Below are 15,452 nucleotides of genomic sequence, written 5' to 3' on the forward strand. Positions count from 1 at the left end.
AAGAACGAGACTTGGCTTTCTTTTGAATTTTAACGAGGAGACAACCTACTATACTTTCCAATATATAATAATAATATGTAGACATCGCCACTTGGTCTGATATGATATTACATTTCGTTGGGTCGTAAGAAATTCTTTCTGTCCTGTGGATTGATCAGCAGTGGGCTGAAAAATGTGCCTGATTGGGGTTGAATATGTTTTTTTTTTTTGCATTAATTGTCTAGTATACTAGTTGTAATACTGGGGCAATCGCAATATGCCAATATCATGGATTCTTGTAGTTATCTGAGGTGGAATTTAGATTTAGATAAATTTATTTTATATTTATAAATATATTTTTTGTTTTGCATTTAGTTTTATAAATATATGTTAACTATATATGAATTTACCATTTTTTTTTTAATCCAATGGATTTCTAAATATCCGAATGCTTTGAGTTCAAATTTACGTTTTACATATCTGTTAGGATATAATATCAAATTAATTCAGATACATACACCCTATTAACCCTAATTCTAAGCTACTATTAGCCACGCCACCATTGAATCAAATTCAGTAGACCGGTGGTACACCTTATTTGAAATGGCCATTTAGTTTGAACGTCAAAATGGCAACATCTTCCCTACTAATAGTTAAAAGCAAAGCAATGTTTGGGAGAATGACGGTTCAACCCAGGGCTCAAAGTGAAATCAGAAATCCGCATTGGAAAGGTGATGAAAATGATTTTTACTAGAGAAGTCAATGTAGGAATCCATAAGAGAAGAAACAAGGTATCCTGAAACCCACAGGATTTCAATATGCGATTGAAAGATAACCCAACAATAGAAAGAATCAAACAAAGATAAGCGCAGGGCTCTTCGTCTTGATTCTTGAGGCACGCGCGGCATCTACAAAGCGGTCCGGGGCCTCTTACCTTTGTGTCATGTCTGTCACTTTCAAACCATCAACACCAATCTTTCCTCATTTACAATTTAAAACCCAAAACTAGTTGGAAATAAAGAAAGGTGAAGTGTTTACTTTGATGAGATTAGAAATGTGGGTTCCACCAGCCTACTACTAAGGCTTTTAGTGTTTAAACAAATGGTTGTCTTTATTTGACTTTTTGCCATTAGATTTGTTGGATGGCCGATGACCTCCTCCTCTTCAGTCTTCCCCGACTGAATTTCGGTTTTCGTTTTTGGCTTAGACTAGTTGACGGAGAGGAAACTAGCACAATACGAATTTTATTATATATTCATGATCCATAGCTCTTGATTCACAATTACTCAAGACTGCAATTAATTGCCAGAGCAATAGCTAATAACTGATTGAAAGCTAAAATACAATTAAATGATGGAGAATTCTACGCGCTGACTACGTGAAAAGATCCCGCTTTGAAAAACCGAGCAGCATCTCTGACGAATTCCCCCACGGCAACGTACTCCCCCAGCGCCCTAATGTCGGCACCGCACCGCAGGAATTGCGGAAAGAAGAGCCAGAAGCTGGTGCCCATAACGAATGCAATCGTCAATGGGCCCGAAACAGACCGATGTAACCGCCACCGGCTGGCCAAGGCGCTTTTCGCCGGGATCTCCAACGCTAAGCAGAACCCATGGAGGATGAAGAACCACGTCATCTCCCATGTGGGCTCTGAACGCCCCAAATAAAAAATGATGAGTTCGTGCATCAGCCCCGACACCACGAACGTCGCCAGTATGGCCGGTAGTGAGGCCCACTTCCTTCCCGTTATTCGCTCGGCGAGGCTTCGAGTAGGCTCGTATACGGTGGAGCGCAGGATATTGGAGGCCATGATGTTCCATCTTCGTCCCCAGAAGTCCTGTAGTGAGGTGGAGAGGTAGGGGTCGTCGAACTGTGGTTCCAGCTCCAGGCCAAGCAGGGCACGAGCCAGGTATGCGACGACGGCGAGAATGATTTCCAGGAGGAAGTAAATGTGGAAGCAGTAAAGCGCCAGGATGACCTTGGGATGCAGATACGGTCTGTAGTCGTAGGCACGGATCAATAGAGCTACAAGTAAACCTTTAATGGCGTAGTTTAGCAGCGATTGGGTGCCGTTTTTGGTTATCTGGGGTGATGGATTTTGTTTTTTGATTCTGATAGGAAAACAGGCCAAGGAGATGAAACGGAAGAGAGAGAGGGATGGATCGGACGACAGAGGGCCCCGACCAAAAGAGAAGAGGAGAAGCTTGAAATTAGCCAGCCAAGCCACGAAGAAAGCCGTGGTGCCACCAAGATGGACGGAATGGAGGCTTAGTGGGAGAAGAAGAAAGAGGCAGCAGATGGGGAGGATGGTCAACAGCCTCAGCTTTCCCTTTGGGACCTTTGAGGCTATAAGATAACAGAAGCTTAAAGATGCTAAAACTGAGACCCATACCTTGATGAAATTATTGATCTCCCTGCCCATTCTCTCTCTCTCTCTGCTACAGGTTCTAATTTCCTCTGGGTTTCTCCCTATTACTGCGTTAGTTTTCTTTGCTTTTAAGATTGAACTGATGCGAGGAAAACGTGCTTGCAGAATAAGAAAACATGCAACTACCTCCCCCGCGTTTTCTGACAATCATAAAAACCTCGTGTTTTCATTTTAATAGAAACCTCCCCTGTACTTTTTAGAAACACATGCAACTAACTCCCTTCCTCTTCCTTGGTTGAAAAGCCGATTTAATGTGCTTATTTTTTTAAAATGCCTATTTTGCCCTTATGTCTATCTATTTAGATATAACTTTATTAAAATACCCTCCAAAACAGTGTTTATTAAAATACCCTCTCAAGTTTGTTTCACTGTGTTTTGCTTGCCATATGACCATGTCTATCGCATACCTAATGGTGCACGATCTTACTGCTCTCTGCTGGAGGATGATGTGGCTTCCAGTCAGATGACAAGCTAAGTGAATTTGCAAGATAAGATCAGAAACTCGGGGTGGCTAATCCGGCGAGGTCGCTCTGATGCTTAAGTTAGTAATCTGATGTGAGCTGGATAGCTTTGAGAGTTTAGAGAGCTAGAGAGCTAGAGAGTAGAAAAATCACACGTACCTTGCGCCATTGGGGTTGGTGCCTTTATATACTAGAGTAGTCGTGGGGCACACGAAAGAGCTCCGGGATATCCGAGGTGTGGAGATAGAGTTCGCTCCGCTTCCGAAGGAGCAACATACAGGTAAGGCTTATCTTGTTCCACTTCCGATTCCGACGCAGTCTGGATAAGTCCTTATCATGATCCATGAAAAGTCGGGATCTGTTAACTCATCGTGATCTCGAGGGATTCGGGATCTGTTGGAGAGACCTCCGGAGTTGGTTACGCGGGAGTCAGTTATGTGGCGATTCGAGTTCTTGGTTCCGAATTGGTACTTCGGTCTTTTAGTTTCGAATTGGCTTGAATACCGAGGTGCCTCGATGCCGAGGTGAGCCTTAGGCCGAGGCGGCCTTTGTGCCAAGGTGACTGAATACACGAGCTCAATTGTTGCCAACTGAACTTGTCAGGCTAAGTTGTCATCTCTTGGTCAGGTCGTGTCCACGTGTCCCCTCTTTACTAGGTCGAGCCAAATCACCCTTCGGCAATTGCTCCCCACTCCCCGAGCTAGGGGTCTCGACCCGGTGAGGGGATTTCAAGACGAGTCTAGGTGGATTTGGCACGAGGTCCAGGCGGCTTGTCGAGCGAATCGTTGGTCGGACCAGTTCATCCGCCCAACTCAACCAAGAATAACCCAGGTCGCGTCTAGTCTACGCACAGACGTCACGCTATCTATAAACTCTACGGACGTCAAAACACGCGCTAAACGGATTTCAACCTTGGGGGTCGCATAGCCGGTTTTCCTAGGCGCTGTTGGATCACTTCGATCTCAACCGTTGATTCTCGGACACAACGGCTATAAATAGGGGGCCCTAGACTCATTTGCTTCGCCACAAATCCGCTAGCCTTCGGTCTGAGGCCGCGCTTCAAGTCCTTTAGTTCGGTGTCTCTTCAGTTCGGTGTCTTTTCAAGATCGTCTTCCTCTCCTCTGTCTTTCCTTTGGTGAGTCTTCCCTAGCTCTCTTTTCTGATTCCGCGTCTTCCATTATGTCTAGTTTTAGTTTTGATAGTCTCTTAGATGGGAGCGGTGGATCCGCTGGAGCCGAGGTGGGTGCCTCGTCTCGGGCCGTAGATCGCCCTACTGAAGAAGTTACTTCGGGTCAGGATGCGGTTCGCGATCCTCCTGAGGTGGAATCACCCCGGGGGGAGCGAGAGGCCTCAAGTGATCTGGCTTCCACCTCTCATCGAGGTCGGCGGCCAGATAACTTTGGCCCGTCGACAATGACGGCGGACAGGCTCCTATCCCTAATAGCTCGGTATAGGCTTCCGAACGACTTAGTCTATAGTATTCCCCTAGGTAACTTTCCTTGGGAGCACGGTCACGATGAGATCGTGATCTTCGAGGAACATCTCGTAGCTGGTCTTCATCTTCCACTTCACCCCTTAATAGTCGAGGTCATAAAACTTTTCAACATTACCATTGACCAGTTGCACCCAAACTCCATTCATAATATAGTAGGAACCATCTCCCTTTTCCACGACTATAACCTTCCTCTCGACCTCGACATCTTCTCCTCCATTCTTTTTATAAAAAAGAACTTGTCCTGTGTTCTGCCCGAACACAAGCGAACTTACTACCTGTCCCCACGTCCAGGCTACAAACTCTTGCATGAGCTCGCGAACAAGGTCCCAGCCTGGAAAAGGCGTTACTTTGTGGTCCGCAACACTGAGGGGTGGCCTTTCCCAACCCATTGGAGGGTGACCTATTAGACAGTTTTATATGCCCTTAGCTTCAATCAGAATGATGTACTTTATGAGTTTATTGTAAATGAATAAAGATACATATTTGATTCATGTTCCCTTGGTATGTTTCTGTGTAATACCCTTAAACTGGACACTTAATGAGACTCGTGTTAGTTTAGAATGTTCACAGCCAGTGGGTCGGTCTGGGGAGACCTATCCTGACAAGGCTGACACTGTGGTGCCACCAAGTCGGTTGGGGTGGCCTGTCTCAGCTGCCAAGGTGAGACCCTAGGCACATACAGTGTAGGATTGATTGAATCTTTGAACTGAACCAGATTTCCAGTATTGCCCTGGACCTTGGAGATTGATGGGCAAAACTGGAAAGTTACACCCGACCCCTGGACTTGATTATGATGCTGCACTAGGTGTCGGATTGGGCTATCTTTGATGTACAAATCAGTGAGATCCTTAGCGGGGGTCAAAACCTGGGTATGTTGGGACAGTCCAAGAATTCATCTGAGTGGGTGATCATAGTGACAGGATCAGCCCCTTTGTCGGACAAAGGTAATGATCGGGGATGCACTCTCACTGATGGAAACCAAGACTGCTGGCAGCCGATTTCAACCGTTGAGATTTGTTTTGCAAAATATATTTTATATAAGATATAAAAGTATATATATTATGGTTTCTAAAATGTTTGTAAGAAGGTTTTTATTCCCGGGATCCATATGAGTGGAGAGTGCAACACTGTTTCTTGCAGTCGAGGGAGAGGTCCTCTCTTGTCGGGCAGTGTATGATCATTATGGGCTGAGAGGTTAAGTGTAAGACCATTGAGGATAACACCTGATGGGCTAATCTTGCATCTGCCCACAGTCCCTGGGTGTTACAAGGTGGCTTGGCCCAGGGACCACTTAGTGTAAGTGTTGGGCCCATAGAGCCCATTTGATGGGTTTCAGGGGGTACACTCTCTTCAGCAGTGCATTCGGCCAGGCCTTGTAACAAAGGCTGGGCTGAACCCATGTGGCTGATGTGTAGATCAATGCTTGGGTCCCACGCCATACAAGGAAGCCCAACTGGGCAGCGGTTTGGAAGGCTTTTTGAGTACATAACCTTAAATGGGCCTTAAGCCCATTTCGAACTGGGCTGATTTGATCAGTCATTAAAAGGGGGGCAAATTCTGAAGTGGTTCAGCTAAAAGGATTGGGCTTAGACCCTATCCACTCAGAGAGTCCAAGATCTAAATGAGATTTAGATATGGAAACCTCCTAATTATATTAGGAGATAGCTGATCTGATCTGCGGATAAGATAAGGATTATCCCTTATCACTAAGGGACTTCTAACCCAAATATGATTTGGATTAGCAACTCCTAATTTGACTAGGAGCTGATCCCTTTGAGATTATAAAAGGGGAAGGGGGCGACAACCTTTTACATCATCAACAACATTCTTCTCTTAAAGAGAGAGAGATTGAGAGATTTCCTGCACATTGCGAATTCTCTCCTGCCGCCACCTTCCTGCCATTGCCATTCCTTCAACTCGATCTCCAGTTCTTGGGAGCAATCAAGATTTGATCTTGATCTCAATCTTTTGGGAAAAGATTGGTTGGAGCTGTACTCACAAGCCGTCCAGTTGATTCTTGCGAAGGGTCAAGTTCTTTTGAAGAACATTGTTGATTCTGCTCCATCCTTCACTGCGCCTTCTTCAGTGGGAGCAGATTTTGGATCCTTCCTTGGGTGTGAACACCTCCATTGGGAGATAGTATTTCTTCGTATCAGGTATAATCCTCTCCCACTCCTTTTGGTTTAGATCTGGTTCAGTTTATGGTTCAAGATTGATCCTTGAAAATATGATTTTCTAAATAGGGAATACGATTCCCAGTTGAAGGGAGAGATAAATTTTTTTGAAATTCGCCCCTTATTCCGCAATCTTTGGGCATTCATAGGATGGATCTCTTATCCCTTCACGACCATCCAAGACCTCGGTGTCAGGTTGGACCTGAAGACAAGGGAAGCGCTCCGATCTTGGGCGGAGCTCGACTTGAAGTTCGTGGACTATGTGACTGATGAGAAGCTCATGTAGGCCGGTCTAAGTCCTGGTAGGTTGCCATTTATTGTATTTCCTTTGTTTATCTTGGTATTATTTCTGACTGTGCTTTGGTTGCAGCTATCATGGACATCCCCATGACCGAACTTTTCGTGAGTATGAAGAAGGGAAAGAAGAAGCGAGCTTCGAAAAGAGCTCGCATTGAGTCTCCGCCGGCTTCCATTCCAGAGCCCGAGTAGTCATCGTCTGCCGAGCGACCTCCCGTGATTGACTTGGTCGAGGAGGAATCCGGGAAGCTCTCCCCGCCCTGCGCGCCCGAGGAGGTGATGTCTCGGACCCCGCTTCTGCAGCTGCCGCTTCTTCAGGCAGCGATGAAGCAGCTCGAAGCATTTTGACTCCGAAATACAGCCTTCTCAAGACCAAAAGCATAGTGTACTTCGAGGAGGTTGCTGGCTGTGCCGAACTGCCGGTCACTCAGCTCGGAGCCCGAGCGGCTACCCACTGCATGGTGGTAGGTTTTCTGATTTAACTTCTTCGATCTTGTACTTGGCTTTTCTTGTGCTAACGCTTATTTTCTTTTGGCAGGTGAACTCCGCTATCCACGCCTTGACTTATCAGTCCGAGTTGGATTTGAAGCGGGCTCTCGCAACTGAGTCTTCTTCCCGCAAGGCTCACATCGAGCTAGACTTGGCCCGCAATGAAGTTAACCAACTGAAGAAGGATGCACTGGCTAAAAAGGAACTGATCACGCTGCTGATGTCCGAGAAGAAGGAGCTCGCGGAGTAGAAGGCAGCGTTGAAGAGGGAGGTCGAGAACCTCGAGGCTCACATAAAGGAAAGACTGAGATACTCCTTCAAGTAGTGGAAGAGGCCAAGGTCAAGGCCATCAAGGAATAAAAGGCCTTGGAGGAGTACTGGAAAGAGATGATCGAGGTGGAGACAGTGAGCTACCGCAAAGGCTTCAAGCTCAGTAGGTGGTTGACCCGACGTGAGTTCCCTCAGCTCGATCGTAGTACCATTACTACCTCGAGGATTACGAAGGAAATGGTCGCCGAAGCTGCTGAAGATCTGGACTTCGAAGTAGAAAGCGACAGCGACCTGCTCGATGACGTCGAGGGGACCGGTGCTGATGAGAGCTGTATGAAGACGGACCCTCCTGCTGAAGCCTCGGACAAGGGCGAGGAGCCCCGAGATGACTAGAAGCCTCCTAATCTTCTATATTGTATACCCCGAGCCTCCGAGCTCGGTTCATAGTGGAAGTTTCTTCTTTTTTTTTGGCTTGTAATAAAAAACTTTACATCAATGAAATATAAGCATTTTGACTCTCTGTACAAAATTTTCTAAGTGTGAATAACTCCCGAACTACCAAATAGGAGTAAAAATGAGTAGGTTACCCCGAACTGTCAAGCTAACGAGCTGGACTGCAAGTAGGGATAATCGAAATAAAATTTTTCCAAGTGTAGGTTACCCCGAACTATCGAGCTAACGAGCTTGACTACGAGTAGGGGTAACTTCGCATATTGTACGCCGATGTGGGTGGACATTGTAGGGTATATACCCGACCTGCCTGCGCACGGGCTACTCACTTAGGTGTCGGTTGTCCCTTAGAGCCAAGTCGTCGGGCCCGACTTCAAGTGGGATCAACCTGTTGTTATATGCCAAGGTGGGCTAGACGTCGTAGGGTTTATACCCGAACTGTCTATGCCTTAGGCATGAGGGCTGATTTGCCTATGCCGAAGAGGCGACTAGGACTTGTCTGCCTATGCCGAAGAGGCGACTGGGACTTATTCGTAGTGCCGAGGTCATATGTCAGCTCGACATCATGGCCCTTGGGCTTCTAGGAGTGACTCGCAGTCCTCTCTCCAGTTCGACGATCACAAGTAGTATCTTCTCAGGTTGCAGACGTTCCACGCTCGAGGTACTTCTTTCCCTTCCAAGGTCTCGAGCTCGTACATACCTTACCCGAATACTCGTCTTACTCGGTACGGACCTTCCCATTTCGGTCCGAGCTTACCAACACTGGGCTCAGGTACCATAACCTTTCGAAGAACCAGGTCGCTGACACGGAAGTGTTGCTTCTTGACCCGGGCATTATAGTACCGAGCTACTCTCTGTTGGTAAGCTGCAGTCCGGATGTATGCCAGGTCTCGTACTTCTTTCACTAGGTCTAGGTTAGTACGGAGCTCGTCATCATTTGTCTCCTCATCGTAGGCCTCCAAGCGTAGCGTAGGCACCTCGATTTCTGCTAGGATCACTGCTTCTGTGCCGTGAGGTTAAAAGGAGTCTCACCCGTGGTAGTCTTGATGGTGGTCCGGTAGGCCCAAAGTATACCGTGCAGTTCGTCTACCCACAATCCTTTGGCTCGAGCTAAGCGAGCTTTCAGTCCACGGACTATGGCTCTATTGGTGACCACCGCTTGCTCGTTCACCTGGGGGTGTGCTACCGAGGTGAAATTTGGCTGAATTCCCATCTCGGCACACCAATTCTAAAACTTGATGTCCTCGAATTGCTTCCCGTTGTTGGAGATGAGTACCCGAGGTAGCCCGAAGCGACACACTATGTTCCTCCAAAAGAAGTTTTGTATGTTGCGGGCTGTGATTGTTGTTAGAGGTTCCGCTTCCACCCATTTCGTGAAATAGTCCACTCCTACGACCAAAAACCTCCTCTGTTCTGTCGTTGGCGGAAATGGACCAAGTATGTTGATTCCCCACTGTGTGAAAGGCCATGGACTGGTGAGGTATTTGAGACCAGCAGCAAGTCGGTGGTGGATGTTGGCGTGCCTTTGACACTTGTCACACTTCTTGACAAGCTCGAGTGCGTCTGCCTTCATCGTGGACCAGTAGTAACCTTGTTGTAACACCTTCTGGGCGAGAGCCCTGCCCCCCAGGTGTCCACCGCATAAGCCTTCATGGGTGTCGCGGAGAACGAGCTTGGCCTCTGAGGGTCGCAAGCAGCACAAGTACGGGAGCGTGAAAGATCTCCTGTACAACTGTCGCCTATAATGACGTATTTAGCCGATCGGCGCTCTACCCTTCGGGCCGCATTGCGTTCTGTAGAGAGGGTCCCGTGAAGCAAATAACTTACAAGTGGGTCAATCCAGCTCGGCTTTGCTTGTGCTACTAGAGCGACCTCTCTTGCCTCCCCGAAAATGCTAGGCCGAGGTAAGTCCTCTATGTACACGGTCCGCATGGTGTTGCTACTTGTGCTGGCTAACCAGGATAAGGCGTTGGCCTTAGCATTCTCGGATCTCGGGATCTGCCTGATGAAATAAGAGATAAAGCTACACAAAATCTCCCTAACTTTGACCAAATAAGCTGCCATGGTGGGGTTGCGGGCTTCATACTCGCCGCTGACTTGGTTGACCACGAGTTGAGAGTCGCTGCATATGACGAGGTGCTTAGCTTTCACTTCCTTTGCTAGAGTGAGCCCGATAACCAATGCTTCATACTCTGTTTCGTTGTTTGGTGCTGGGAACCCGAACCGGGGTGTGTATTCTAGCTTCACCCCGCTTGGACCATACATAATTATTCCCGCACCACTTCCTTGTTGGTTGGACTAGCCGTCAACGTGGAGGATCCAAGGTTCCTCGTCCCAAGTCGGACCTGCTCTAACTGGGATTGGTGCCGCACTAGTTGAAGCTTCCACCGTGTGCTCGAGCTCGGTCAGCTCAGGAATTGCAGTGTTGAACATACATTCCGCCACAAAATCGGTCAAGGCTTAGGCTTTAATTGCCGTGCGAGGTTCATACTGGATGTCGTACTCGCAGAGTTCGTAGCCCACTTCGTCAATCTACCAAAAACCTCGGGCTTGAGCAGTATCTGTCTCAGAGGCTTGTTGGTGAGGATAATGGTGTGGGCTTAGAAGTATGGACGAAGCTTCCGAGCTGCTACAATTAGCGCGTACGCTAATTTTTTGACCTTCGGGTATCTTGTTTTTGCATCCTGCAAGACTTTGCTAACATATTAGATGAGTCATTGGACCCAATCTACCTCTTTGATCAGTACCGAGCTGACCACCTTGTCGCTCGCAGAGAGGTACAACTTTAAAATATCCCATTCCTCGGGTCGGGTCAGAACCAAGGTACTAATTAAGTATCTTTTTAGCTCGTCGAAGGCGAGCTGACACTTCGTAGTCCACTCGAAGTCTTTACTCTTTTATATAGCCTTAAAGAAAGGTAGGCAGCGATCTGCCAACTTAGACATAAAACATCTCATAGTGGCTATCCGGCCGTTCAGCCTCTGAACCTATTTTAGTTTGCGGAGTGGTCTCATATCTAAGATGGCCTTTATTTTTTCCGGGTTGGCTTCGATGCCATGTCGGTTGACTATGTAGCTCAAAAATTTACCCGAGGTGACCCCGAAGACACACTTGTTGGGATTTAATTTCATATTATACTTTCATAAAATTTCGAAAACACTTTGCAAATCGTTTAATAAAAATTTTGAAAATTGGGTCTTAACGACCATGTCATCTACATAACACTCAACTTTATTGTTGATTAACGGCTCAAAAATCTTGTTTAGAAGTCTTTGAAAGGTTGCCCCGACATTTTTTAATCCGAAGGGCATAACCTTGTAGCAAAACAACCCGAGCTCAGTTATAAAGGCCATCTTTTCTTCATCGACGGGGTCCATCTTGATCTAATTGTAACCAAAGTATGCATCTAGAAAGCTCAGCAACTCATGCCCTGAGGTCGCATCCACTAGGCAGTCGATCTTGGGCAGCGGGAAACAGTCTTTTGGGCAGGCCCTATTCAAGTTGGTATAATCGACGCACATGCGCCATTTACCGTTGGCCTTTTTTACCAGAATTGGGTTAGCTACCCAGCTCGGGTAATGGACCTCCCTGATGAAGTCTGCTGCTAAGAGCTTCCCGACCTTTTCATCGACTATCCTCCAGCGTTCCGGGGTGAGGTTGCGCTTTTTCTGTCTAACTGGCCTGACTAAGGGATCGCTGTTTAGCTTGTGAGTTAAAATTTTAGAGTCTATTCCGGGTATTTCTGCCGCGGACCAAGCAAATATATCTAAATTTTGAACTAAAAAGCTTACCAGCTGAAAGTGAAGTGGCTCATCGATCGAAGCATCAATCTGGAGGGTCTTAGCTGGGTCATCGGTCGAGACTGGGATGTGAACCGTCTCCTCTATTGGTGTAGCTTGCTCCTCGGCATACTCCGTAGGTCGCTCGAGCTCGATGTCAGCCGCTAGTTTGGCTTTCCCCTTGAGGGCGGCTACGTAGCATTTGCGAGATTCGAGTTGGTCGCCTCACGCAACCCCTACTCCATAGTCCGTAGGGAATTTCATTGCCAGGTAGTAGGTGGATACTACCGCACGTAGGGCGTGCGTAATGGGCTGACCTACTATGGCATTGTAAGGAGATGGGGTTGCGACCACCAGAAACTTGTGCTCGTACCTCGCTATGTTCGGCCACGTGTCGACCTCCACGGGTACTGAAACTCGCCTTAGGGGTCTGACCTCCTCGCCGCTAAAGCCTACTAGGAGAGTATCTGTCGGCTTTAGATCGCTTTCCTAGAGTTGCACCTTGTTAAAGGCGTCTTTGAACAATATGTTGGTCGAGCTACCTGAGTCCACTAGGACGCGCTTGACTTCAAAGTCATTGAGCCTTAGCTTTATCACCAGGGCGTCGTTGTGAGTATACTGGATCCCGCGTGCATCATCCTCCATGAAATGAATTGGCTCTTCAATTCGAGGTCGCTTTGACGGGTTCTGCTCCTCGCTTTCTAGTTCACAGACTGAAGTTCGACCTGCTACCGAAGTGCACCCCGCGATGGTGGACCTGCTAGTAATCATATTGATTACTTCGCGGATCGGTATCTCCTCGGGCAGTTGCCATGGCGGTTGCTTGTCTCTATCTGTTGCTGGACTCGGGAGCATTCCTTCTCTGGTCCCCTTGACGGTCTATTTGCCGATCTACCTGACTTGTTTCTTCTCTCTATATGAAATTTTTCAGATACCCGCGACGGATGAGCTCTTTGATCTCGTCACGGAGGTTCCTATCGTTCTCCGTACTGTGCCTGTGGTCTTTGTGAAAGTGATAGTAAACGTTCCTGTTTATGGTGGCAGGATCTCCCCTCAACCTAAGAGGCCACTTGACAAAGGAGGAGTCTTTGATAGCCATCAAGATTTCTCCTCGTTTAGCGTTGAGGGGTGTGTAGTTTGTCCTTTCCACAGGTGGGTCCTGGAGCGCTAACCTGACTTGCGAGATCGCAAAGGAGATCGACTCCCAGACTTGTTTCCTCCCCTAGTCGGGGACTTACTCTTTCTTCTTTTATTCCCGTCATTACCTGTGTTGTCACCATCTCTTTTTCTCTTCTCCGCTGGATTGTCGATTTTCTGATTCATCTCTTCCTCGGTTCCGATGAACTGGTCGGCGAGCTTGAGGAATTCTGTGATGTCTTTTGGTTTGTTGGCCACCACATGCCATTTGAATTCCCTGTGAGTTATGCCCTTTTTGGCTGTTGTGAGTCTCACCGTTGGGTATAGGTCAGGGATTTGCAGGTAGGTGTCGTTGAAGCGCTTGATGTAGCTTCTAATGGACTCCTCTTCTCTTTGAACTACATTGAGCAGAATCTCTTGCGACCTCAGGCACTTCTTTCTGGTGATGAAGTGCGAGGTAAATAATTCCACGAATTGCGCCCAACTCTTGATTGATCCTAGCGCGAGGTTCCGGTACCAAGTCCGAGCTACTCCCTTGAAGGTGGTGGAGAAAGCTACGCACATACAAGACTCGTCATCCCCAGCTAGATGCATTTGGGACTAGAAGGAGTCCACGTGATCGTTAAGATCAAAAGATCTGTCATACTTATACAGGGTCAAGAGCTCGGAAGATAGAGGGGACGACCCGGAGAGTAAAGGAACGGTCTTTGTAGCTACCGAGCTCGCCTCCTCTTTACCTTTCATCTGTTCTTGCTGGTTCGGTCTCGCGAGCTGGGTGTTCTGTACAGAAGTTTGGCGTGCCTTGTGACGCCTCCGTTGCTGCTTCTTCAACGGCTCTGCGTTGGTGCTGCTAACCTCGGTATGCTCTGGTACTGTTCTAGTGTGAGGTAGCTCCTGGTTCCTTGTGGGATTTTGGGATTGGCTGTCGTGGACGGAAGGGCCTCGCCTTGAGTTCATGGCCAGAACCCCGAACCGATTACCTGCAACCGATCCGCCTTCTTGATGAGTGTCCCCGAACCTGTTTCCGAGATTGCCTTGTGAAGCGGGTGGAGTGACCATCTCTCCTCTCGCGAGGAACTGGGACCTGGGAAGTCTCCTCGCCTCGGTGGGGAGATTGAGTGATGTCCTGCACACGAGGTGCCGGGGTGGAACCGGCTGCTGGCTTTGTGGCAATGGAGGGAACTGATGATGGTAGTGCTGGTAGAACATATACTGCTGGTACTGTTGGAATTGTTGGACCTGTTGCATTTGGACCTGGATGGCCTGCATGCAGTGCACCAGGTCGTCGAACTGGGATTGTCCGACTCCGGGGGGAACCACTGGAGGGAGTAGGGCGTTCACCTGTGTAGTGTTTTGTGGCATGGTTAGTGTTGGGACCCCAATCGCGGTAAGCGGTATGGTGAACTGACCAATGCATGCCGAAGGAAGCTAAGGTTGCCCCGTAGAGACATTCATCTCACTTCTCTGTCCGGCGTGACTAGAAGAGGCCATTGATTTCAGTGGAAAGTTGTTGATTGTAAAGAAAGATTTTTGATCGTCTTCCCACAGATGGCGCCAATCGTCTTCCCACAGATGGCTTCCAGTCGGACGACAAGATAGATGAATCTGCAAGACAAGATCAGAGAACCCGGGGTGGCTAACCCGGCAAGGTCGCTCTGATGCTTAAGTTAGTAATCTGATGCGAGCTGGATAGCTTTGAGAGCTTAGAGAGCTAGAGAGCTAGAGAGCAGAAAAATCACGCGTACCTTGCTTCATTGGGGTTGGTGCCTTTATATACTGGAGTAGTCGTGGGGCACACGAAAGAGCTCCGGGATATCCGGGGTGTGGAGATAGAGTTTGCTCCACTTCCGAAGGAGCAGCATACAGGTAAGGCTTATCTCATTTCACTTCCAATTTCGGCGGAGTCTGGATAAGTCCTTATCGTGATCCCGGAAAAGTCGGGATCTGTTAACTCATCGTGATCTCGAGGGATTCGGGATCTGTTGGAGAGACCTCCGGAGTTGGTTATGCGGGAGTCAGTTACGTGGCGATTTGAGTTGTTGGTTCCGAACTAGTACTTTAGTCTTTTAGTTCCGAATTGGCTTGAATACCGAGGTGCCTCGATGCTGAGGTGAGACTTGCGCCGAAGTGGCCCTGCTATGAGGTGAGCCCTAGGCCGAGGTGGCCTTTGTGCTGAGGTGACTGAATATGCGAGCTCAATTGTTGCGAACTGAACTTGTCAGGCTGAGTTGCCATTTCTTGGTCAGGTCGTGTCCACGTGTCTTCTTTTTACTAGGTCGGGCCAAATTACCCTTCATCGCATACCCATGGCCTTAATCAATTCTAGAGTCTCCTTAGCGTGTCTTAATCAATTCTAGAGGCATTTGAGTAGAATTTTTGGAGATCAAGTGCTATGTAATCAAGGATCTTCTGTGCTTCTGGTAGGTAGTAATGAAGATCTAAATCTCCTCTGTGCTTCGAGCATCTTTTCTACTTTTCAAGCAAGATTGCTCT

The 15,452-nt window shown here is 47.8% G+C and overlaps 1 protein-coding gene and 1 long non-coding RNA gene across 2 annotated transcripts; one reads left to right on the plus strand and one right to left on the minus strand.

Annotated features, from left to right (window-relative positions):
* Positions 1–1,210: 1,210 nt before the first annotated feature.
* On the minus strand, positions 1,211–2,497 carry ASAT1 (acyl-CoA sterol acyl transferase 1). Its single transcript, XM_010271814.3, has one exon. The coding sequence runs from the start codon at positions 2,399–2,401 to the stop codon at positions 1,343–1,345; it is 1,059 nt and encodes a 352-aa protein (XP_010270116.1). The 5' UTR covers positions 2,402–2,497; the 3' UTR covers positions 1,211–1,342.
* Positions 2,498–5,339: 2,842 nt separating this feature from the next.
* Positions 5,340–8,060, plus strand: LOC148803976 (uncharacterized). The gene is made up of 3 exons (XR_016082783.1): positions 5,340–6,839; positions 6,908–7,298; positions 7,373–8,060. It is a non-coding gene; the product is annotated as an uncharacterized LOC148803976 (long non-coding RNA).
* Positions 8,061–15,452: the final 7,392 nt, after the last annotated feature.

This window comes from Nelumbo nucifera, chromosome 1 (genome assembly GCF_055504915.1).
Source record: "Nelumbo nucifera cultivar China Antique chromosome 1, China Antique-T2T, whole genome shotgun sequence".
NCBI classification, from domain to species: Eukaryota; Viridiplantae; Streptophyta; class Magnoliopsida; order Proteales; family Nelumbonaceae; genus Nelumbo; species Nelumbo nucifera.